This window comes from Hemiscyllium ocellatum, chromosome 18 (assembly GCF_020745735.1).
Source record: "Hemiscyllium ocellatum isolate sHemOce1 chromosome 18, sHemOce1.pat.X.cur, whole genome shotgun sequence".
NCBI classification, from domain to species: domain Eukaryota; kingdom Metazoa; phylum Chordata; class Chondrichthyes; order Orectolobiformes; family Hemiscylliidae; genus Hemiscyllium; species Hemiscyllium ocellatum.
The window spans coordinates 29839977-29867050 of record NC_083418.1 but is presented as its reverse complement, the minus strand read 5'-3'; the positions used below and the strand labels follow the sequence as shown (position 1 = coordinate 29867050).

General features: G+C 42.5%; 1 protein-coding gene across 1 annotated transcript in view; it reads right to left on the bottom strand.

Moving 5' to 3' along the window:
• Window positions 1-27074, bottom strand: part of LOC132824543 (anoctamin-9-like) — a 199318-nt gene that overhangs the window by 54760 nt on the left and 117484 nt on the right. The window contains exons 10-13 of the mRNA XM_060839176.1: window positions 22011-22175; window positions 8499-8535; window positions 7516-7627; window positions 1913-1970 (exon numbers count right to left, since the gene is read on the bottom strand). Of these exons, the coding sequence (XP_060695159.1) occupies window positions 1913-1970; window positions 7516-7627; window positions 8499-8535; window positions 22011-22175 (372 nt within the window). The remainder of the gene's footprint in view (window positions 1-1912; window positions 1971-7515; window positions 7628-8498; window positions 8536-22010; window positions 22176-27074) is intronic.

The following is a 27074-nucleotide window of genomic DNA, read 5'->3' as shown; positions in this document are numbered from 1 at the left end:
GATTTGGGGAATTGGGAGGTGGGTGACTAGTCTCTGACCTGCTTTTGCAGCCACTGTGTTTATGTGGTGAGTCCAGTTGAGTTTTTGGTCAATGGTAACCCCCAGAATGTTGATAGTGGAGGATTTAGTGATGGTGACTCCATTTGAATTTCAACGGGCAGTGGTGAGATTATCTCTTGTTGGTACTGAACGTAACCTGGCATTTGTGTAGCACAGATGTTACTTGCCACTTGTCAGCCGAAGCCTGAATATTGTCCAGATCTGGTTGCATTTGAAAAGGACATGCTTCAATGTCTGAGGAGTTATGAATGAGGCTAAGCATTGTGCAATCATCAGCAACAATGGAGGCAAGGTCAGTGGTGAAGCAGCTGAAGATGGTTGGACCTCAGGCATTTTCCTGAGGAATTACTGCAGAGATGTCCTGCAGCTGAGATGACTGACCTCCAACAACCATGACTTTCTTTCTGTGTGCCAGTATAATTCCAACCAGTGGAGAGTTTGCCCCGATACCCATTCATTTCCATTTTTCTAGAGCTCCTTGATGTCACAGTGGGTCAAATGCCGCCTTGATGTCTAAGGCTGTCACTCTCACCTCACCTCTGGAATTCAGCTCTTTTGCCCATATTTCAACTAAGGCTGTAATTAAATCAAGAGCTAAGTGGCCCTGGTAGAACCCAGAGTTGGCGTCACTGAGCAGGTTATTGCTGTGCAGTGCTGCTTGATAGAACTGTTCATGATACTTTCCATCACTTTACAGATGATCAAGAGAAGACTGATGGGGCAGTAATTGGTTGGGTTGGATATGTCCTGCTTTCTGTGTATAGGACATAACCTTCCTGGTAAATCCTCTATATTGTTAGATAGATGCCAGCACTGTAACTGTACTGGAAGAGCTTGGCTAGGGGAGCAGCAAGTTCTGGAGCCAAAGTCTTTGGTCCTATTGCCAGAATGTTGTCAGGACCCACTGTCTTTGCACAATCCAGTGTCTCCTTGATATCACGCAGAACGAATCAAATTGGCTGAAGACAGGTATATGTAATGCTGGAGACCACTGGAAGAGGCCAAGATTAATCATCCACATTGCACTTCTAGCTGATGGTTATTGCAGATGCCTTAGCCTTATCTTTTGCACTGATGTGCCTGGCTCTTCCATCATTGAAGATGGGGATATTTGTGGAGACTCCTCTTGTAGTGAGTTATTTAATTGTCCACCAGCATTCACAACTGAATGGCAGGACTGCAAAGCTTAGTTGTAATCCACTGGCTGCAGGATTGCTTAGCTCTATCACTTGCTACTTATGCTGTTTGGCATGCAAGTAGTCCTATTTGGTAGCTTCATCAGGTTGACACCTCATTTTCAGGTATGCTTGGTGCTGCCTCTGGTATGCCCTCTTGCACTCTCCTTTGAACCAGGGTTGATTCCCTGGCTTGATGGCAATGGCTGAGTGGGGGACATGCCAGACCATGAGGTTGCAGATTGTGCTGGAGTTCAGTTCTGCTGCTGTTATTGGCCTACAGTGCTGCATGGATGCCCAATCTTGAGTTGCTAGATCTGTTCAAAGTCTATCCAATTTAGCGTAGTGATAGTGCCACATAACAGTAAGAAAATAATCTGTGAAGCTTGAAAATCTTTTTTATACTCAGAACATTTAACTATTCTTCCTCAGAAAGGATGTGAAAAAGAGCTATCCCTGAAATTTGATTGTATAAACAGATCGGCAATTTAGACAATATATTAAAAAGAAACTAGATAAAAGGTGTTCAATATACTAGTCGGAATTATTTGCCCTAGGTTTTCTATATAATAAACAATTCATTAACCTGTATTGATAATTACATTCACGGTAACATATAATGTATGTATTTATGTTTCTCGAAAGGGAATGTAAAGAATCAGGAATTGTTTGCTCACCTCTTCTAATCGCCACTTGTTAGCTACTCTCACATAATTACCTGGATGCCCATTGATCCTAACAGAGAAATAAGTTAATTACGAAAGTTAATTACAGGATACTAATACTACACATGCACTGCAAGTGAAATACCACATGGAATTGTACTTCGTATTCATGATAAAAATGTGAACGGAGACAAAATCAATGGGTTGAACTTTGCTGGATTTTTTTTGGCTCGATGAGAGTTTTTGGAAGGGATTCTCGCCAAAAGACCCAGTGAGATTTTCCATCATATCTTTCCAAATGCATCTTACTATCTCTCTAGCCCACCCCACGGCATTCTTCATGTCCAATTCTATCCCCATCTTACTATATACAACCTGACACTCATTGATATTTCCCTCAAAGGACCAGCATTGCTTATGTCCACACAATCTTTAAAAGCCCATTGCATAAGTTTGGTTCCTGACAATTGCTCTGGACATGGCAGAGCATTGTCAATGCCCATGAAGGGTACCCTATGATGCTGGCACCCAGTGTCCAACATTGAGACTTCACAGACAGCAATGAGCTCAGGTTTCCAGTAAACAGATCTATGTTGAGAATTCTTGAAGTCTAGCTCAGTTGGTATGTTTGGTAAATTGGCAAGATGGATATTAGTGAGTCAAGTTGTGGTGTTAAAAAAGCATTTACTAAGTTATAATTCCCTTTAATTGGCAAGTCACTGTTGCCTAGCGAGAAACATGCCACTCTGCTTGGCGAAAGCATAAAAAATGTAGCAAGATGCTCCCTTCATCAAGATAGGTATTGCCAGATTTCCTGATGAAGGGCTTATGCCCGAAATGCCGATTCTCCTGCTCCTCGGTTGCTACCTGACCTGCTGTGCTTTTCTAGCACCACCCTCTTGACTCTGATCTCCAACATCTGCAGTCCTCACTTTCTCCTTGCCAGACTTCTCATCTGATTCTGCCTCATGTCTCAACTTACCCCAATATAGTGATTGCAACAAGGTCAGCCAGGAGGACCTCATAGGATATTAGTTCCCTGATTGGTGTCCAGTCAGCTAGTCCTGCCTGACAGATATTAACAAGTGTGTTTAGAAAAAGAAAAAAACATTAACCAAGTGTGTTCCCTTTGATGTGAAGGGCTCTGCTTGTCACTGGCCACTCGGGTAATTCTTCGCTTCCTGGTGGTGGAAACTAAATAAAGATTCGTGCACCTTGTGTTTTTCACTGTGTCTCACACCTGCACACACACAACATGGGTACTGGAGAAAAAATAAGCAGTTAGGCAGTAGTGTGGGGGTAGAAATGGAAAAGAAAAAAATCAGGAATGTCAAAAAAATTTTTTAAAAACGTGAGTGTCAGAGGTTCTGTTCACTCTGAGAGCTGCCTCTGAGGGAGCTGGATCAGAGTGGAGTGAAGGGAAGGAAAAGAAAAAAAAGAGAAAAAAATTAACAAGTGTATTTAGAAAAAGAAAAAAAAAGTAACAAGTGTGTTGCCTTTGATGTGAAGGGCACTGCTTGTCATTGGCCATTTGGGTATTTCCTTTCTTCCTGGTGGTATAAACTGAATAAAGATTTGTGCACCTTGTGTCTTTCACTGTGTTTCACACCTGCACACACACAACATGGGTGCGGGTGATAAATAAGCACTACCACAGTTAGGCGGTAGATGGGGGTAAATAATAATTAAAAAACCAAAAAAAAAGGAGTGTCAGACATCCTGCTCACTCTGAGAGCTGACTCTGAGGGTGCTGGATCAGTGTCAAGTACTCTATGTGCAATTAAGGGGAGATTTGGGGACGGCATACTGGCCTCTGTGAGTTATTTCAGTGGCAACAAGAGAAAAGCACGTTCCTGAAGAAATTTGTTCATAACAGTTGCCTTTCTGGTATCATACTGTTATTTGAGAAGCTTGACTCATTTGATCCTGCCATCAAAAAAGAATTAACAAGTGTGTTCCTTTTGATGTGAAGGGCACTGCTTATCACTGGCCACTCGGGTGTTTCCTTTCTTCCTGGTGGTGGAAACTGAATAAAGATTTGTGCACCTTGTGTCTTTCCTGTGTCTCACACCTACACACACACAACATGGGTGCGGGGGAATAAATAAGCACTTCTACAGCTAGGCGGTAGTGTGGGGGTAACAAAAAAAACGAGAAAAAATATTAACAAATGAGTTAAGAAAAAAAATTAACAGGAGCGTCCAAGATTCTGTTCACGCTGAGAGCTGGTTCTGAGGAAACCAGATCAGTGTCAATTACTGTGCACATGTAAATGAAGGGTGACTTTGTGATTGGGTACTGGTCTCTGTGGAGTTATTTCTGTGCTGATGAAACAAAAAAAGTGCTCCTGAAGAAATTTGCTTGCAACAGTCGTCTTTGAGTTGGGCTACATATTTCTTGATATGATACCATTATTTGGGAGGCTTGAATCCTGCCATTGAAGACTGAACCCACCATGTGGAAAGAATATGTTTTTTTTTTCTGGACAAATGACAGTGGGGCAGATGAAAAGCAATGGGTCATTTTCCTGACCACTTGTGGATCCGCAGCTTTTTTTGGTTATTAGCAGCCTAACTTTTCCTGAAGCACCAAATACTAAAAGAATTAATAGATTTAGTTAAGGAATATAATGTCTCCTCTAATTCTGAGATGCTATGCTTTTACTCGGCCAGTTTGAGAACGAAGAGAATCCGTGTTGGGAATTTTGATGAAGATAACTGGCAGGGTCATGGTTTAGCCCTTAATGAGATGCTGAGAGACTGTTTGGTATATGGAATTAATGATGCCACCATGCAAAAGCACCTACTAGCTGAAGCCCACCTGGCCTTCAAACAGACACTACAATTGACTTTGTCATGAGAAAATGCTGCAAATGGAGCTTATGAGTTCAAGAGTATGCCAATGGAAGTGGACACCCTTGCCAGGCTGATTGAGCTTGGAGAACACCACTTGAGCAAAGATAATTGAATAGCCTCACTCAGGTCATTTCCTGAACTCCAGGTAAACCTACAGCAAAACCCCAAAATAAAGCCAAGCCTTGACCAAAGGCTTTTTTCAGGATCTGGGCCAGCAAGCCATTGTAGTTGCTGCCAGTATGCAGACTCAGGACAGCAAAAGAATCTATCTAGCTTGAATTTAGTAAGAGGACTCATAGGCCGGTATCCAAGAGAGTGCACACCCAGGAAAGCCCAGCTATATCTGGCTTGGAAGAGTTAAGTTGTTCATCAACATCCAAATTGGAACCAATCAAAATAAATATCTGGTTAAATGGTCACCCAATTCTAATGAAGGTTGATACCAGTGCAGCTATATCAGTTATTGTAGAAGCAGCCTTCAACAAAGTTCGATGTGGATTCCAATTTTTAAGATTGTGTAAGATCTCAACTAGACTGAGAACCCATACCATGGAATCTTTACAGATTAAATGTTTAACTGCAGTTCTGATCTCGTACGAGAAGCAGCTGGTTACCATTGATTGTAGTAAAAAGCAAGGGCCCAAGCTTGAAGGGGCAAAATTGGTTGCCTGATTGAAGTCCTAATCACATACCTGGACGTTTTTCAGGAAGGTCTAGGGATTATCAGAGGAACCTAGGCCATCTTGCACGTTGACTAGGAAGCAATTCCATGATTCTGCAAGGCCTGTAGAGTGCTATTTGCCTTACGCGTGAAAGGAGAACCAGAAATCAGGATGAAAAGCGAAGGAATCATCAAACTAGTACAGTTTGTGTAACGGGCGGCAGCGGCCGTACTGATTGTAAAGCTCGATAGGTTTGCTGATGAAGCAAGGGTAGGAGAGTGGATTGTGAAGGGAACATAAGGAGTCTGCAAAAGGGTTTAACTATGTTAAATGAGTGAGCTAAACTGTGTAAGCTAATAATGGATGATATGAAGGATGGAAAAGTAGTATATAATTTAAATGATGAAAATTTACATAACTCTGCAGTAGAGAGGAATCTGATGCCCTGGTGTATGAATCACAAAACATTGGCATGTAGGTACTGCAACTGATTAGAAAGATAATTGAAACTGCATATTTTGCAAAGGTCAAAGAGAATGAAAATAGGGAAGTTTTGTCACAGTTATATAGGGTAATGGTGAGACCATATCTGGAAATATACTGAATATAGTTTTATTGTCTTTACTTAGGAAAATATAAAATTGCACAAGAAGTTTGAAGAAGGTTCACTTGACTGTTTCTTGAAATGAGGTAGCTATTCTAAGAGGAAAGATTGGAGAGTTTGAGCCTATATCCATTGGAGTTTAGAACAATGAGGGGTCACCTTACTGGAACATATAACATTATAAGAAGATTTGTTAGGTAGATGTTGAGAGGTAGTTTCTGCTAGCACCATTTAAAATAAAGGAACACACATTTAAAATGAAGATGAGGAGAAATGATTTTATCTCAATGGGTCATTAGATCATAGAATTATCTTCCCAAGAGAATAATGAAGACAGAGTCATTGAATAAATTTAAGATTGAATTAGATTCTTAATTTAAAAACAGACTCGTAGGTTATTACGATCAGGCATGGTGTCTTCAAAAGGTGAAGTAGGCTCAAGTGGCTATTTGATCCAATCCTGCTCCTAATTCAAATAATTATATATATGAATGTACCAAGGAGATGGAGAGAACAGGGAGTGATGGAGTATGTCCTTTGTAATAGCCACTTGATGGCCATTAAAAATGCATGCGTATCTGGTCTACTGGAAGGAGGTCTTGTTCTATGATGTTAAATATATCAGCAATGATTGGCTATGAATGCCTCAGCCTCCTGTGACACTGGTGCACACGTGTTGAGAGACCTGATCCTCTGTTCTGTTGATCCTGTGTTGGGAGTCTACCTCCTTCAAGCTGAATCTCATTTCTGTGGTATACAGCTGAGGAGAAGACAGTTGGCATTGGTACTGGTGTTGCTCCTACCGCCATTAGTATTGCTGGTGTTACTACTCTTGTCCATCATCAAGTTAGAGCTGCATAAGCTCTTCCTATGCTGTAGTGAAAGACTGACAACAAGGAATTATAGATCAAGGTGAGTGAAGTACAATACAGGTAATCTAACTTTCGAACAGCTGGAGGTCATGAATCAAGCTGTAAAGAAGTGCTGTGCTTATCTGTCTCTCACACAGGCAGGGCAAAAGCTGTTTAGCTACACTTTGATGGATTCCAAGCATGCCCCTGTCCCCGCTTTCACATGGTTGATTTGAGTTCAACACATTTTAGGAAACACAAGCACTAGCTGTTAAAAGTTGGAATTCTGGGTTAAATCCTAAAATAGTCAGGGACTTAAATATTTTAATGACAGTTGACAGCTTCCATGGTTTTCCTGTTCATCTGCAAACTCACCAAGGTTAACCTCAGATATGGGCAGGAACAGAATGAGTTCCTGATCCAGCACCGCTTTCTGGGTCTTTACACCACCACCTGTCTCACCAAACCACCTGCAACCAATCTCCTACTACCCCCAGTTTGCAACCAAACTCACACCTGCCACTTGTGAGTTAAAATTCTGCATAGGTTATTTTACCACACTTCTAAATCTCCCATACTATTATTCACAATGAATTATAAGATTTGCTGATTTATACAAATTGGAGTGTTTAATGGTACCCACCTTCCCAGAAAAAAAGCGATGTAAACAATAGAAGTAAACATTGTGAAGAACTGGAATGTGAACATTTTTACAGTGAAGCTGTTTTCTCGGGCTAACACAGTACGCATCCTTTCTGAAAAACACCAATACATTGTGATAAGTGACGTTTTGTATTCCCTGTATAATCAAAACAGTTTTATTCTCTCACATTGTGACTCAAGTCCAACTTCCCCAACTCTGCTGTATCTCCCATCCACCAGTAGCTTTCTTGGGATTTGCTTATTGATATTACATGTTGTGCTTTGGTTTCTGATTGTTTAAAAATTGAATTAAGACTGCTCCTGTTGACCACATTGCAACATCTATCTGACCTATCAGGGCAGCACTTAAATTCAGATGTAAAGGTTGGAAGAGCAGCATCTAACCCCTTGAAGAACTCAGTAACACTGACATCCTTGGCTCAACTAAACTGTTCTGCATTTTGAAACATTCCTATAATTACTCTCATGTACACAACCTCTATAATACTTCAGTTTCAATTGACTCTCTTGTCATATTCAGTTGCATTCCAATGCAACCTGCTGGAAAACAGCAAGGGCTTGGATGTGCAGGATCACTATCATTGTTGGCTTTGCAAGTGGTAAAATCTATGTTTTCCCCTTATGAGTCGAATGATGCAACAAAGGTGCCTCAAGGTGCAATTATGGTTTAGGATTTTCCATACATGGAGCTAAAGACTCTTGATTTCTAAATGTGCCTGGGTGGGCCGCAGTGGCAAATTCAAGTTAAAATATATTTTCAATTAACACACCACAGAGTTGAAAGGGATGTGCTGAGGTTTTGGTGGCAGCCTGCACATTTTCCCAAATCAATAGCAGAAACTGGATTGTCCTGTTAGATGGGGAAGATTTTTGCCAAGGGTCTGTCCATGCTGACCTGTGGATTTTGGGAACCATTGATTAAATAAGAATTACATTCTATTGCAAAATTATAAACTTACATACCCAGCTCAGACAGCTTCCTTGCAACTAAATAATTGACCTGGAATATAAAACGATGACAATTATTTTTTTATTTGCTTATTATAGGAAAACAAACTTCCAGACAATTAAGCCTAAAATTGATGTGCCCTATTTTTTAGGTATGGCTGTTTAATTTAGTGACCTACAGCCAGAAAATCTCACATGGACACATGTCAAATTGATGTAGCCATCCCATTTTTGATCACATCAGAGACTCCAATGAATCCATATCACATATCTCTCTACAGCGTGCAGACTTCCATGCACTTCAGGTCAACTAGTGTTGTGAGCAAACCTCATTCTACAAGGAGTCTTCACCTTTTAAAAGCATCCATGGAAGAACAGATTAGAACACACAGTTCCTGTAAAATTAAAGTGCTGAAGGCTCCTGGACAATCACTTTGGATGAGTCAGGATATGTGTGATGTCACACAATGTCAAACAAAGGCACTTTATCTCAGTGACATCAACCCAAAAGCAGTGGTGAGACAAGTGGAGGCCAGGAGAAAGAGAATTCTCCTTGGCAGCTGGAGATTTTAGAAGGGCAGATGGGGGAACCCAACTGAATGGAAGACAAAAGCTCAGTTTCTTCCTGTCTGCCATGTCCGGGGCAATTGTCAGGAATTATGCAGGACAACTCCAGATTGATATTGCTTGTTCAGGTGCAGATGGGTTTTTAAAGATGGCACAGGCACAAGGCATACCAATGAATTCTGAGATATCTGCTAAGTGGCAAATTATTCTGGGAATGGAGCATGGTAAGATATGGCCAGAATTGAATTTGAAAGATGCCATAACAATGGAGAAGGTAAGAAGGCAGAAAGTTTGGTAAAACACAGCGAGAGAACCTGCAGGGCTTCATGGTGAAAAATCTTCCAAAGCCTGATGTAACTTGGACTTAGCCAAAAAAACTCAAGATTCAGGCCTAGGCTTTATCAACATCAAGCTGTACTGCATATGACTGAGACTTTTCATCATGAGCTAATCAACTTTGAAAGGTTTCACCTCTTATGGCCCAAATGTTTGCAAAAATAAATAGCTTGGTTTCAAAGGAACCAAGTAGCAGACGATGTTTGTACTCAACAGATTTTGGAGGAAGAAGTCTACCTAGCCAAGTTCATGCTCAGGGCCAGGACTGGGGTCCATCTACCCAATATTCAGGGTCCAGCTCTTTGAGTGAGCTTCAATCAGGGTGAGGCCAAAGTGCACCTAGACCATGAGCAACACTGGTGTCCATGACTTCTGTTTTTGCCCTGTTCATGATCCATTTTTATAGTCAGATTATTGAACGAACATGTTACCCATTTTTGACTAGCATTAATGAACCGGGCTGCACTGTTAAGGAGTATTCACGATATGCTCAATTATCCCGGTTGACTGATTGTTTCCACCTGCTCCTGCGCTACTGAACTAATCTCTGCTTATATCAATTCCATCCTGCCCCCCTTGGTCCAGGAACCTCCCACATACATTTGAGATACCACCCTCGCCCTGCAATCCTCCATGACTTCCGATTCCCGGGCCCTCAACACTTTATCTTCCCATGGAAATTCAGTCCCTCTGCACCTGCGTCCTCTATGAGGAAAGCCTAAAGCACTCTGTTTCTTCCTTTCCCACTGACCCCAACTCCCCACCCTCCCCCTCCAGTCTCCCTCCACCAACACTCTTATTCGATTGGCAGAACTGGTCCTTACCCTTAACCACTTCTCTTTTCAATCCTCCCATTTGCTACAAACTAGAGAGGTGGCTATGAGTACCTGTGTGCCTCTTCATAGGATACATGGAATATTGTCTTTTCCACAGCTACACTGGCATCATCCCCCCCTTTTCCTCCCTTACGTCAATGACTTTATCGGTGCTGCCTCATGCTCTCACAAGGAGCTTGAACAGCTCATTCACCACATCAACGCTTCCATCCCGACCTCAAATTCACCTGGTCCATTTCCAACACCTCCCTCCCCTTCCTGGACCTTCCCATCTCGATCTTGGGTGACCAACTCAACACTGACATCTACTTCAAACCCACAGACTCCCACTTCCCACCCTTATCTGTATTCTGTAGGGGCTGTTCCCTCCATCTTAGGTCCACGCTCCCCACCAATCCCCTCTCCACACCCGGCACCTTCCCCTGCCAATTAGAGGTACAAAACCTGTGTCCATACCACCCCCACTCACCTCAGTCCAAGGCCCCAAAAGATCATTCCAAATTCAGCAGAGCTTTACTTGAATATCCTCCAATCTCATTTACTGCATCCGGTGCTTTCCATGTGGTCTCCTCTACAACAGAAAGACCAAGTGCAAATTCACGGAATAGTTCAGGGAACACCTCAGGTCTGTACGCACCAACCAATCCCACCTTCCGGTGGCCATCCACTTCAATTCCCCCTCTCACCTGAGGACATGTCCATTCTGGGCCTCCTCCACCGCCTACACAAGGCCACCCACAAACTTGAGGAATACCTCATCTTTCACCTTGGGAACCTACAACCACACGGCATGAATACTGAATTCACTAGTTTCTAAATTTCCCCTTCCCCACCCCATCCCAGATCCAACATTCCGACTCAGCTCCTCCCTCTTGACTGAGCTACCTGTCCATCTTCCTTCCCACCTGTCCGCTCCACATTCCCACCGACCTATCACCACAAGCCCTTCATCAGGAAATCGTCATTGATGGAGGTGGAGAAGTCCAGGAAGGGGAGAGAGGTGTCAGAGATGGTCCAGGTAAATTTAAGGTTGGGGTGGAATGTGTTGGTGAAGTTGATGAACTGCTCAACCGCCTCGCGGGAGCATGAGGTGGTGCCGATGCAGTCATCAATGAAAAGGAGGAAGAGGTGGGGAATGGTGTCGGTCTAGCTACGGAAGATGGACTGTTCTACGTAGCCAACAAAGAGACAGGCATAGCTCAGGCCCATGTGGGTGCCTAGGTTACCCCTTTCGTCTAGTGAAGCCTGATCAAGGGCTTTTGCCCAAAACATCGATTTTCCTGTTCCTTAGATGATGCCTGACCTGCTGTGCTTTTCCAGCACCACTCTAATCTTGATTCTGATCTCCAGCATCTGCAGTCCTCACTTTTGCCTAGGGATAGATGTTAGCCTAGGCGAGAGTGAGTACCACAGATGCCGGATATTAGAGTCGGGAGTGTGGTGCTGGAAAAGCACAGAAGGTCAGGCAGCATCCAAGGAGCAGGAAAATCTACGTTTTGGGCAAAAGCCCTTCATCAGGAATGAGGTTTGGAGTCTTGGGTGTGGAGAGATAAATGGGCGGGGGGGGGGGTGTAGGGCTGGCGGGAAGGTAGCTGAGAGTGCAATAGGTGGATGGAGGTGGGGGTAAAGATGATAGGTCGGAGGGGAGGGTAGAGTGGACGGTGGGAAGGAAGATGGACAGATGGGACTGGTCATGAGTACAGTGCTGAGCTGGAAGGCTGGAACTGGGGTAAGGTAGAGAATGGGAAATAAGGAAACTGGTGAAATCCACATTGATGCCATGTGGTTAGAGGATCCTGAGGAGGAAGATGAGGTGTTCTTCCTCCAGGTGTTGGCTGGTAAGGGAGTGTCGATGGACGAGGCTCAGGACCTGCATGTCTTCGGTACAGTGGGAGGGGAAGTTAAAGTGTTCGGCCACAGGGTGGTGGGGTTGATTGGTGCAGGTATCTGGAGAAGTTTTCTGCAGTGTTCTGCAAGTAGCCACCCTGTCTCCCCAGTGTAGGGGAGATTGCATCGGGAGAAGCGGATACAGTAAATGACGTGTGTGGAAGTGCAGGTGAAACTTTGATGGATGTGGAAGGCTCCTTTGGGGCCTTTGGCAGAGGTGAGGGGGGAGGTCTGGGTGCAGGTTTTGCAATTCCTGTGGTGATAAGGGAAGGTGCCGGGAGAGGAGGGTGGGTTGTTAGGGGGCGTGGACCTGTCTTGCTAGTCATGGAGGGAACGGTCTTTACGGAAAGCGGATAGGGGTGGGGAGGGAAATATATCTCTGGTGGTGGGGTCCATTTGTAGGTGGCAGAAATGGCAGAGGATGATGCAATGTATACGGAGGTTGGTGGGTGGAAGGTTTTGGTGGGGGGTGGATTCTGTCCTTGCTGCGGTTGGAGGGGTCGTGTTCAAGGTCGGAGGTGTGGGATGTGGATGAGATGCATTGGAGGGCATCATCAACCACATGGGAGGGGAAATATTGGTCTTTAAAGAAGGAGGCCATCTGATGTTTTCTGTGGTGGAACTTGTCCTCCTGGGAACAGATGTGGCGGAGGTGGAGGAATTTGGAATAAGGGATAGCATTTTTGCAGGAGGCAGGGTAGGAGGAGGTGTAATCCAGGTAGCTATGGAAATCGATGGGTTTGTAGAAAATGTCAGTGCTGAATTGGTCACTGTTGATGGAGTTGGAGAGGTCCAGGAAGGGGAGAGAGGTGTCAGAGATGGTCCACGTGAATTTAAGGTTGGGGTTGAATGTGTCGGTGAAGTTAATGAACCGTTCAACCTCCTCATGGGAGTACGAGGAGGCACTGATGCAGTCATCAATGTAGTGGAGGAAAATGTGGGGAGTGGTGCCAGTGTAACTGCAGAAGATAGACTGTTGCACAAAGAGACTGACTTGGCTGGGGCCCATGCAGAGGAATGGGTGAGGACCAGTTCAGGCAAATAAATAAGTGTCAGTGGAAGGGTATTGGTGGGGACATTGGGAAAGAAAGAAATGGAGGGCTTAGAGGCCCTGGTCATGGCAGATGGAGGTGTATAGGGACTGGATATCCATGGTGAAGATGAGGCATTGGGGACTGTGGAAACCGAAGTCTTGGAGGAGGTGGGTGGTGTCTCAAACGAATGTGGGGAGTTCTTGGACAAGGGCAGATAGGACAGTATCGAGATATGGGGAGATGAATTTGGTGGGGCAGGAGCAGGCTGAGACGATAGGTCGGCTGGGGTAGTCAGGTTTGTGGATTTTGGGTAGGAGTAGAATCGGGCGGTGCGGGTTCCTGAACTATGAGGTTGGAAGCTGTGTGTGGGAGATCCCGTGAGGTGATGAGTTTGTGTACGTTCTGGGCGATGATGGGCTTTGGTGATGGGAGATGAAGTCGTGGTCAAGGGGGCGGTAGGAGGAGGTTCTTCAAGTTGGCGCCTGGCTTCAGCGGTGTAGAGGTCAGTGTGCCAAACAACAACTGTATTCCTTCTTTGTCCGCTGGTTTGATGGTGAGGTTAGGGTTGGAGCAGAGAGAGTGGAAGGCTGAGCATTGTGAGGGTGAGAGGTTGGGGTGGGGAAGGGAGGGTGAAAAAGTTGAGGCAGTTACAGTCTCGGCGGCAGTTGGAAATGAAGCGGTTGAGGGTGGGTAACAGTCCAGCACAGGGCGTCAGGTGGATGGGGTGTGTTGGAGGCAGGTGAAGAGGTCCTCGGAAGGTGGGCATGAGTGTTGATTGAAAAAGTGAGCTCGGAGTTGGAGACAGTGGAAGAAGTGTTCGACGTCACAATGTGTATTGAACTCGTTGATGTGTGAATGGAGGGGGATGAAGGTAAGGCCTTTGTTGAGGACTGATCGTTCATTCTCAGTGAGGGGGAGGTCTGGCAGGATGGTGAAAGTTCGTTAGGGCTGGGAGCTAGGACCTGGTATAGGGCTGGAGCTGGGGGTGGAGACTGTAATTGGAGTGGGCATGGTAGTGGGGGTAGCGGGGTGATGTCATTAGCATTAGTGATGCTCACCCTGGGATTTTGGGGGGGGGGGGGCAGGGTGGTGACAGTGGGATCTATGGCAGGGGTGGGGGGGGGGGTTGGTGTATGTCAGCGGTGTACAAGTGAGTTGCATAAGTAAGTAGATGTTGGCCTGCCAGGAACACCAACATTGCATGAGTGAATTTTTCAAAACTTGAATTTTCCTCAGTTCTGGTGAAAGATAATACATAGTCATTCAGTCATACAGCACAGAAACAGACCCTTCGATCCAACCAGTCCATGCTGGACATAATCCCAAACTAAATTAATCCCACTTGCCTACTCATGGCCCATATCCTTACAAACATTTCCTACTGATGTACTTATCCAAGTCTTTTAAAGATTGTAATTGCACCCACATCCACTATTTCCTCAGGATGTTCAATTCACATGCAAACCACCCTCTGCGTAAAAATACTTGCCCTCATCTCTTTTTTAAATCTCTCTCCTCTCACCTTAAAAATATGCACCCTACTCTTGAAATCCCACATCCTAAGGAAAATACAACTACCATTAACCATATTTATACCTCCTGGAATGGTGGGACTACCTTACGCTGAAAGACTGAGGTGATTGGGCTTGTATACCCTTGAGTTTAGAAAACTGAGAGGGGATCTGATTGAGACATATAAGATTATTAAAGGGTTGGACACTCTGGAGGCAGGAAGCATGTTTCCACTGATGGGTGAGTGCAGAATCAGAGGACACAGCTTAAAAATACAGGGTAGACTATTTAGAACAGAAATGAGGAGAAACTTCTTCACCCAGAGAGTGGTGGCTGTGTGGAATGCTCTGCCCCAGAGGGCAGTGGAGGCCCTATCTCTGGATTCATTTAAGAAAGAGCTCAGGAAGAAGGGCTTTTGCCCAAAATGTCAATTCTCCTGCTCCTTTGATGCTGCCTGACCTGCTGCGCTTTTTCAGCAATACATTTTTCAGCTCTGATCTCCAGCATCTGCAGTCCTCACTTCCTCCTACTGATTAAGGATGATCAGCCATGATCATATTGAATGGTGGTGCAGGCTCGAAGGGCAGAATGGCCCACTCCTGCACCTATTGTCTATTGCCTATTATTTTATAAACTTCCATCAGGTTGCCTCTCAACCTCATACACTCCAGTGAAAAACATCCCATCCTGTTCAGCCTTTCTTTATAACTCAAACCTTCCATACCTGGCAACATCCTGGTAAATCTCTTCTGAACCTTCTGCAGCTTAATAATATCTTTTCTACAACTGGGCGACTAGAATTAGACACTGTATTCCAGAAGAGGCCTCACCAACATGACTTCCCAACTCGTCTCATCAAATGATTGAGTAATGAAGGCAACCATGCCAAATGCCTTTCTAATCTTCCTGTCTATACGTGATGCAAACTGCAAAGAATAATGTACCTGCATCCCTAAGTCCTTCTGTCCTACAACATGACCCAAGGTCCTACTATTAATCATATATGCCCTACCCCTTGTTTGTTGTACCAAAATGCAATACCTCATATTTAACCAGATTGAACTCCATCTACCATTTTTCAGCTCACTGACCCATTTGATCAAGATCCCTCAAGAAGGTCATAGTAGACCTTCTTCATGGTAAATCTTTGTCACCAATTTTGGTGTTATCCACAAACCTACTAATCATGCCTTCTACATTTTCATCCAAATCATTTACAAACAAAAGAGGATCCAGAACCAAACACTATGGAACACCGCTGATGACAGACCTCCAGTCTGAAAAGCAATCCTCCACCATCACTTTCTGTATCCTGCCTTTAAGCCAATTAGGTATCCAATTGGCAAGCTCACCATGAATGCCATGTGACCTAACTTTACTAATTAGTCTACCATGCAGAACCTTGTCAAATGGTTTACTAAAATACAAATAAACAATGTCTAGGTTTGGGTAGATTACTCTTTGGAGGGTCGGAGTAGACTTGTTGGGTCAAAGGGCCCGTTTCCACACTGTAGTAATCCTATGATCCTCTCTCTAGATACCCTCTTGCTCTTAATGTAGTTGTAGAATATCTTTGGATTATCCTTAATCTTATCTGTCTGTGATATGTCACATCCCCTCTTTGCCTTCTGATTTCACTCTTGAGAATGCCCCTACAATCTTTATATTGATTAAGAGACTCAATCGAATCAAGTTGTCTATATCTAAAATAAGATTGTCTTTTATTCTTGACTAGAACCTCAATGTCTTTATTCATCCATTATTCCTTAATCTTACCAGCCTTACCCTTCACTCTAACAGGAACATAATGCCTCTAACTCTCATTATCAGACTCTTAAAAGCTTCCCACTTACCTGTCCATTTACCTGTGTACTCCAATTAACTTTTGTAAGTTCTTGTTTCATATCATTAACATTTGCCTTACTCCAATTATCAACTTTAATTTGTATTGCTTATCCTCTTCCATAACTATTTTGAAACTAATAGAATTATGATTGCTAGACCCAGAGTGTTTCCCCACTTTTATTTCAGCTACCTGCCCTGAATTATTGTGCAAAAGAAGGTCGAGTTTTGCTCCTTCTTTAATGGAAGCATCCACATATCGATAAAGCAAATTGTTATTGAATACGTTTGACAAATTCTTCACCATCCAAACCTTGGATGATAGCCCCAGTCAATATTTGGAAAATTAAAACCCCCATTATTACAAACTTATTATGCTTACATATATCAGAGATCTCCCTACATATTTGATTCTCAATTTCCCTCTTACTATTGGGGGGCGTATAGGAGAATCCCATCAAGGTGATCTTTCCTTTCTTATTTCTAATTTCTACCTGTATATTTTCACTGGATGATTTTTCAGAAATATCTTCCCTAGTTACAGTAGTAATGTATTCTTTAATCAAAAATGCCACCCCCACCCCTCCTTTCTTGCCTCCTTTCTTAATCTTCCTACAACATCTAAAACTCAGAACAATGAGCTGCCAGTCTTGTCCCTCTCTCAGCCAAGTTTCTGTAATAGTTATGACATCCCAATCCCACGTTCTTTAGCATGCCTTGAATTCATCAGCCTGACCTGTAAGACCCCTTTCATTGAAATAAATGCAAATTAGTTCTTCAGAGTTACGCATACTCTGACTCTCTCCTAGCTTTCTTTTCTAATTAACGTGGTCTCTTCACATTCAGAACCTTTCCCACCAATCGTTCTATTTACACTGCCACTTAGAATTCCTCCACTCCCCCTCTCTATCAGTATAAAGCTTCCCTTAATGCAATCAGCAAATCTCCCTGCTAAGATATTGGCCCCTTTTCAGTTCAGTTTAAACCCACCCTTTTTTGAAAAAGTCTTTTCTATCCCAAAAGTCATTCAAATTGTTCAAAAATATGAATCCTTGAACGACACACCAGGTCTTCAGCCATTGATTTATCTCCATTATCCTTATAGAGTCATAGAGATGTACAGCATGGAAACAGGCCCTTTGGTCCAACCTGTCCATGCCGACCAGATATCCCAACCCAATCTAGTCCTGCCTGCCAGCACCCAGCCCATATCCCTCCAAACCCTGCCTATTCATATACCCATCCAAATGCCTCTTAAATGTTGCAATTGTACCAGCCTCCACCACTTCCTCTGGCAGCTCATTCCATATACGTACCACCCTCTGCATGAAAACATTGCCCCTTAGGTCTCTTTTATATCTTTCCCCTCTCACCCTAAGCCTATGCTCTCTAGTTCTGGACTCCCCGACCCCAGGGAAAAGACTTTGCCTATTTATCCTATCCATGCCCCTCATAATTTTGTAAACCTCTATAAGGTCATCCCTCAGCCTCCGACGGTCTACGGAAAACAGCCCCAGCCTGTTCAGTCTCTCCCTGTAGCTCAGATTCTCCAACCCTGACAATATCCTTGTGAATCTTTTCTGAACCCTTTCAAGTTTCACAACATCTTTCCGATAGGAAGGAACCAGAACTGCACACAATATTCCAACAGTGGCCTAACCAATGTCCTGTACAGCCGCAACATGACCTCCCAACTCCTGTAGGAGAAAGTGAGGACTGCAGATGCTAGAGATCAGAGCTGAAAATGTGTTACTGGAAAAGTGCAGCAGGTCAGGCAGCATCCAAGGAGCAGGGCAACTCCTGTACTCAATACTCTGACCAATAAAGGAAAGCCTTCTTCACTATCCTATCTACCTGCAACTCCACTTTCAAGGAGCTATGAACCTGCACTCCAAGGTCTCTTTGTTCAGCAACACTCCCTACAACCTTACCATTAATTGCATAAGTCCTGCTAAGATTTGCTTTCCCAAAATGCAGCACCTCGCATTTATCTGAATTAAACTCCACCTGCCACTTCTCAGCCCATTGGCCCATCTGGTCAAGATCCTGTTGTAATCTGAGGTAACCCTCTTCGCTGTCCACTATACCTCCAATCTTGATGTCATCTGCAAACTTTCTAAACTGTACCTCATATGCTCGGATCCAAATGATTCATTTAATGACAAAATGTAGAGGGTCCAGCACGATCCTTGTGGCACTCCACTGGTCACAGGTCTCCAGTCTGAAAAAGAACCCTCCACCATCATCTTTGAGCCAGTTCTGTATCCAAATGACTAGTTCTCCCTGTATTCCATGAGATATAACCTTGCTAATCAGTCTCCCCTGGGGAACCTTGTTGAACGCCTTACTGTAGTCCATATAGATCACATCTACTGCTCTGCCCTCATCAATCTTCTTTGTTACTTCTTCAAAAATCTCAATCAAGTTTGTGAGGTATGATTTCCCACGCACAAAGCCATGTTGACTATCCCTTGCCTTTCCAAATACATGTCCCTCAGGATTCCCTCCAACAACTTGCCCACCACTGAGATCAGGCTCACCGGTCTATAATTCCTTGGCTTGTCATACCGCCCTTCTTAAACAGTAGCACCACGTTTGCCAACTTCCAGTCTTCCGGTATCTCACCTGTGACTATCTATGATACAAATATCTCAGCAAGAGGCCCAGCAATCACTTCTCTAGCTTCCCACAGAGTTCTCGGGTACACCTGATCAGGTCCTGAGGATTTATCCACTTATAACCATTTCAAGACACACTACCTCCTCTGTAATCTGGACATTTTGCAAGATGTCACCATCTATTTCCCTACAGTCTATATCTTCTATATCCTTTTCCACAGTAAAGACTGATGCAACATACTCATTTAGTATCTTGCCCATTTTCTGCGGCTCCACACAAAGCCGACCTTGCTGATCTTTGAGGGACCCTATTCTCTCCCTAGTTACCCTTTTGTCCTTAATATATTTGTAAAAACCCTTTGGATTCTCCTTAATTCTATTTGCCAAAGCTATCTCATGTCCCCATTTTGCCCTCCTGATTTCCCTCTTAAGTATACTCCTACTTTCTTTATATTCTTCTAAGGATTCACTCGATCTATCCTGTCTATACCTGACATATGCTTCCTTCGTTTTCTTAACCAAACCCTCAATTTCTTTAGTTATCCAGCATTCCCTATACCTATCAGCCTTCCCTTTCAGCCTGACAGTAATATACTTTCTCTGGATTCTTGTTATCTTATTTCTGAAGGCTTCCCATTTTCCAACCATCCCTTTACCTACGAACGTCTGCCTCAAGTCAGCTTTCAAAAGTTCTTGCCTAATACCGTCAAAATTGGCCTTTCTCCAATTTAGAATTTCAACTTTTAGATCTGGTCCATCCTTTTCCATTACTATTTTAAAACGAGTAGAATTATGGTTGCTGGCCCCAAAGTGCTCCCTCACTGACACCTCAGTCACCTGCCCTGCCTTATTTCCCAACAGTAGGTCAGGTTTTGCACCTTCTCTAGTAGGTCCATCCACATATTGAACCTGAAAATTGTCTTGTACACACTTAAGAAATTCCTCTCCATCTAAACCTTTAACACTATGGCAGTCCCAGTCAATGTTTGGAAAGTTAAAATCCCCTACCATAACTACCCTATTATTCTTACAGATAGCTGAGATCTCCTGACAAGTTTGTTTCTCAATTTCCCTCTGTCTATTGGGGGGGTCTATAATACAATCCCAATAAGATGATCATCCCTTTCTTATTTCTTAGTTTCACCCAAATAACTTCCTTGGATATATTTCCGCGAATATCTTCCCTCAGCACAGCTGTAATGCTATTCCTTATCAAAAATGCCACTCTCCCCCCTCTCTTGCCTCCCTTTCTCTCCTTCCTGTAGCATTTGTATCCTGGAACATTAAGCTGCCAGTCTGCCCATCCCTTAGCCATGTTTCCATAATTGCTATGACATCCCAGTCCCATGTTGCTACCATGCCCTGAGTTCATCCGCCTTTCCTGTTAGGCCCCTTGCATTGATATAAATGCAGTTTAATTTATTAGTCCTACCTTGTCCCTGCCTGCCCTGACTGTTTGACTCACTTCTGTTCTCAGCTGTACCCATCTCGGATTGATCTCTTTCCTCACTATCTCCCTGGGTCCCACCCCCCATCTTACTAGTTTAAATCCTCTCAAGCAGTTCTAGCAAATTTCCCTGCCAGTATATTAGTCCCCTTCCAATTTAGGTGCAATCCGTCCTCCTTGTACAGGTCACTTCTACCCCAAAAGAGATTTCAATGATCCAAAAATGTGAATCCTTCTCCCACACACCAGCTCCTCATCTGCTCTATCCTCCTATTCCTGCCCTCACTAGCTTGTAGCACTGGGAATAATCCCGATATTACTACCCTTGAGGACCTCCTTTTTAAAATCCCTGCCTAACTCTCTGTAATCTCCCTTCAGAATGTCAACCTTTTCTCTTCCTATATCATGGGTTCCAATGTGGACAATGACCTCCTGCTGGCCCCTCTCCCCTGTGAGAACATTCTGCACCCTCTCTGAGACATCCTTGATCCTGGCACCAGGGAAACAACACACCATTCTGCTTTTTCTCTGCTGGCCACAGAAACGTCATTGTTCCTTCCCTCCAAATATATATTTGACCCTTGAGTTTGGCATTGGGAGTCAACCAGAGATTAGTTCTTTTAAGGTTGTATTTTTTAATCTTCTACCTAACCTCTTAGATTCACTCTGTACTGCTTTAATCACTTCCCTAAAAGTGTATTTTCTACTGATGTGGCTTTTCAATCTCACCTTTAACAATATGTTTGAAATGTTTAGAAATCCTAGCACCAGAGAAGCAACAAGCCACCCTAAATTTAAGATCACTACCACAGAATCTCCTATCTACCCCCCTGACAGCGGAGTACCCTATAACAATCATTTTATTAAATTTTGTCCAAAGCTGTCTAACATAAGAATTCGAAATGTCCAATAACTGACTGCCTCTTCCACTTTCCTCAGAAAGACTATCCTGTTCAACAGTTCCAAAAATGGAATATCCATTTCATAGAGAAATAGCCACCGGCTACTTTTGAACTATCTTCTTGTTAATTCTGTTCCCCTTCATAGATGCTGCTTTAACATTTCCAACAATTTTGCTCTTATTATGTTCTTTCGTTACTTTCATAACATATCATGTGAGGAAATATTTGTTTAAAAATCTAGAAATCCTCTCAGCCATTCTACTCTTAATATCAAACAGGTCACTATTAATCCACTGAATTCCTGTGAAGTTAAAATATCTATAACACAGATATTTCCCATTTCAGTTGTCTATGTAACTTGTACATAAAATGCTTCATCTGGTGTTTATCCAAATTTAAAAATAGGTCTGCGCTGATAAAAGTCTTCAGTTGCCAACTGAAAAATTAAAACCTGTGATCTGAATGCATTAAAATGGTTGCACCTGTATGCTCCATGTTAGAAATGAAGTTTTCATAAGTAAGACAAGTAACTTGCCTCAATCATACCTTAGTCATGATAATAATCGTCAACAAGTGCAGCATAGCACTAATTATAACTGCTAGCGAATTGGCATGATCATGCACAAAATCCACTGATGATTTTGTTAGTATGACATTTACCACAATTCGGAATATCACAATACCTAATGCGATACCGATTATAACAGCAATCTGTAAAATAACAGAAGAAAAAAATACCTTTAACATTGTCAAAGAAAGGTCAGGAACAGCAAGCAAAAGTCATTGTGAAAGATCCACAATACTAGCATAATGTACAGAGATAGGGGCACCAAGGAATTACAAAAATACTATATGAGGATCACAACAAAGAGATCCACACTGATGTGATCAGTCTTGGTTGGATAAAGGTGGAACCCACAACATTCATACAACTACCACAGGCAGAGAAATAATGGAAAATGAATAAATAAATAGTGTACAAACATTAGTTAACAGTTTCACAAAATAAAGATGGACAAGGATATGTAACGTTGTCATAATGCATGAAATAGAAACATCAGGGGGATATGTAGGCTTCGAAATACAAACAGGTTGTCCTTTGTTTCAGGTGCTAAATTGATGCATAAAACTCCAGTGCGATGGGTAGCTAATACATTCATTTCAAAGTGTTAATCTGTCACTTATTATTAAATCAGGCTGCTCCACAGGTGCCTGGAGTACACATCACATGAGAAAATGAACTTGTGAATAAGCATCCTGCATGATGGTGATTTTAGTATGAACTAGCCTAATTGCTAAACTTATCCAACATTTTAAAGCATGAACCAAAAACATCCTCAACAATGCTCTTGCTGCCTGTCGCAGAGAAATTACAAGTATTGCTTTGAATGGATATCCAGCAGTTATGCATACTCCAGATTCATGATCATGAAGGATCAGCCCTTACAATACCTAATATACCTACCATTTCCTAGTATATTTTAAAGTGCCTTGAATTCTTGTGCACTTGTATTCAACTGCAGCAGAGTTGGTGCATTTTCTCAGTCATTAGCACGCTGGTATCCATAGCATCCTATCACTCTGTCCAGCTGCCTCAAATTGATGTCTAGACATAAAGGGGTTACCAACTTGGGGAAGAGTGGGGATTGTACCCCAATGGATAAGTGCAATCCAACATCACAAAGGTGCTAACCCCAATCCATCCCTTGTTTTAGGTTGAGGTGTAAAGGTTGTAGGCTGCATGCCCTCTTATTGCTTCCCCCAGCCAACTTAAGTACCTCAATAACAATGACATTAGTGGATAGCTGCCTGGCATCTGACCTGCAATCTGTAATATGAGGGTCAGCTTTGGGAAGAAGGAAGATAGTGGAGTGGTCACCTGTAGGGGCCCATAAAATTCATTCTGTGGTGTTAGTATCTGAAACATGCTTGTCAAGGTTACTTTAAGTGACACTGCATCATCAGGAAGTGGTCTCTTCTTCAAATGTCAGAGCTCTGTTCATATCTTCCACAGCTGGGGTGAAAGATGAAAAGCTCTGTCTTTTTCACTGGGAGTCTCCTGACTAGAGTTGTAGTCAACTTTATCCTACCAGAAGGCAATGTTTTGGTGAGAATGACAAATAATAAGAGAATGTGCATATCATGGTTGAATAACTCCTATATAGTATAGGCACATGTGAGTTGTGTGGAAGTGAGTGTTGCAAAAGTGCATGAAGTTGAGGACTAAAAGGTGCAAAGAAGTGCTGGTGCAGTGATTATAGGAAAGTAAAAATAAGCAAGAGGGCAGAATATTTTGAGTTGTGAGGTTACAGTAGCTAGAGGTGCAAGGAGAGACTAAAAGAATTATAGTGGCCCAGATCTTGTACATGTTAACTGTGAAACTGTCAATATTCATTGCTAATACAATATTGAAACTGACAGAAACTTCAGATGTCCTCATATATGCAGTTAAATTCAGAAATCCAGAAGTCACTGCCAGTAATTTCCTTCACAGCAAGTGTTGTTCAGGCCACACACTTAACAATGTTCATGAAAACATTGAACTGATCTCAACTTTCCCTTTTAGTATTCCTGGTAAAATACAATAAAATGATTATAAAAATAAAATGCTGCAAGGCTGAAAGTCTGAAATAAAAACAAAAAGTGCAGAAAATAGCTGAAAGGTAGTACCATTAGAGAGAGAAATAAAACCATCATTTTAGTTCAATGAGCAAGTGAAATGAGAGTGGGTGGAAGAAGGAATGAAAGTATGAGATAGGGTGAATAACGGACAGTTTAAATGAGAAAAAAGTCTGTTAAGCAAGGCCAAATGGAGTGGTAATGGTACAAATTGCTTAAAAGCAGGAGTGAATAGAAAAATAGTGAACAGTTGCATTCTGAAACCAAAACAAGTGAAAAATAAGTTAATACCAAAACCTGGTTATGGTGTCAAAATTGTTTAACTCGGTATTCCGTCCTGAAGACTGAACGATGCGTAACCAAAAGACAAGCTATTCTTTGAGTTTGCAAAGAGTTTCAATTTGTTAATATCCTAGCTGATATTACTACTGGTCAGGTAAATCTGCTTCTGACTCCTCTCTGTTATGGTTGTAAAACTCAAATAAAATCTGGTTCAATAGATCACATTTAGTTCTTTGAAAATTAGACATTGTGACCTTCAACCATAAGCTCATAAGGTTGAAGATTTAGTTTTAACAATAAAACGAGTTTATTACATAAAACAAAAAGCGGAATAAATTAAATTAAGCTATCTAAATATGACAGTTTAAAGACCAAGAGTCAATGGCGATCAAACCCCATTGCAATCATTTCAAGGAATCTCAATAGGTTTCAATAATCAGGAAGATGACAGGTTCTCCTCCACTCATTTTGTAATCAATTAATTGTCCCTTTACCCCACTACCAGTCAATTTGGGCCTCTAGATTAGGAATGCTATGCTTTTACAATTATTTCATGTCTCTCTATACAACAAACCTGATACAGCCTTCATATTCTTTTCAAAGGATAGTGTCAGAAATGGACTCAATACTCTAGTTGAGACAAAGCAAGAATTTTATTTCTTTATTTGAGCATACTGAAGAGCATGAAAAAAATCATGCTGATAAAAATTGCTGATGATACAAAAGTGGGAAGTTTAGAAAGTAGTAAAGAAGACTAGAAAAAACCTTTAAGAAGACACAAGCCACTAACTGGTTGGACAGTAGATAAAATGTAGATGTGTATCTTTTGGGAGAAAAAGTTGGAATACTCTCAGTGTAAGGAAACTGAAACATGTAGATGATGTTAGATTCTGAATATTTTGTTATTATGTGAGAACTTAGGTTCAAAGGTGAAGAAAAATGGATTTTAGTTTTTCAGTTCTGCAGAGATCTGACCTGGTTTTTTTAAAGATCATAAACAGCATTTACAAAATGTCATACCATTTCAGTTGAGTGGCCAGCAACCACTAAGGTGTTTGCTGTCTTGAGTTTTACAGCCATAACGAGAGGAGTCAGAAGCAGGTTAACACAGAGGGAAGAGATCCATAACAGCAGAGGCGTTGTTATTATCAGTATCCAATCAGCAAAGACTACAGAAACGTACTGAGGTCCTCAGAAGTCAATGAGAAGAAAGTTCTGGAAGCAGAAAGCTCTGGGGGTGTCAGTGAGAAGATATTTATGGAACCCTTGTTAATGAGTTACCAACTTATTTTAAGAATTATAGGGACAGACATTAAATAAAGAAAATAGAATCTACTCAATGCTTTAAAAATTTCCAAAAGGAAACTGATTACTGCCATGCCAGCTGAGCAAAATGCTTGAATATGGGGTGACTTCATAGAACATAGATCAATACAGTGCAGAACAGGCTCTTTGGCCCTCGATGTTGCGCCGACCTGTGAACTATTCTAAGCTCATCCCCTACACTATCCCATCATCATCCACATGCTTACTCAAAGATTGTTTAAATCTACCTAATGTGACTGAGTTAACGACATTGGCAGGGAGGGCATTCCATGCCCTTTTCACTCTCTGAGTGAAGAAGCTACCTGTGCTATCTGTCTTCAATCTATCACCCCACAATTTGTAGTTATGCCCCCTCATACAAGCTGACATCATCATCCTGGGAAAAAGACTTTCACTGTCCACCCTATCTTATCCTCTGATCATCTTGTATGTCTCTATCAAATTCCCTCTTAACCTTCTTCTTTCCAATGAGAACAGACCCATGTCTCTCAGCCTTTCCTCATAAGAACTTCCCTCCAGACCAGGCAACATCCTGGTAAATCTGCTCTGCACCTTTTCCAATGCTTCCACATCCTTCCTGTAATGGGTCGACCAGAACTGTACACAATATTCCAAGTGTGGCTGCATTAGCATTTTGTATAGTTGCAGCATGACATTGCGGCTCTGGAACTCAATCCCTCTACCTATGAAACCTAACACATTGTATGCCTTCTTAACAGCACTATCAACCTGGGTGGCAACTTACAGGGATCTATGTACATGGACTCCAAGATCCCTCTGCACATCCACACTACTAAGAATCTTTCCACTGACCCAGTACTCTGCCTTCCTGTTATTTTTCCCAAAGTGAATCACATCACATTTAGCTGATTTGAACTCTATTTGCCACCTCTCAGCCCAATTCTGCAGTTTATCCAAGTCCCCCAGCAACCTGCAACATTCTTCCACACTGCCCACTACTCCACTGACTTTACTGTCATCTGCAAACTTACTAACCCATCCACCTATGCCTGCGTCTAAGTCATTTATAAAAATGACAAACAGTAGTGGTCCCAAAACAGATTCTTGTGGCACACCACTAGTAACCGGACTCCATGCTGAATATTTTCCATCAACCATCACTCGATGCTTTCTTTCAGAAAGCCAGTTTCTAATCCAAACTGCTAAATCACCTTCAATCCCATGACTCTGCATTTTCTCCAGCAACCTACCATGTGAAATCTTATCAAAGGCTTCACTGAAGTCCATGTACATCATGTCAACTGCCCTACCCTTATCTACATGCTTGGTCAAATTCTCAAAAAACTCAGTGAGGTCTGTGAGACATGGCCTGCCCTTGACGAAACCATGTTGACTATCTGAAATCAAATTGTTGCTTGCTGG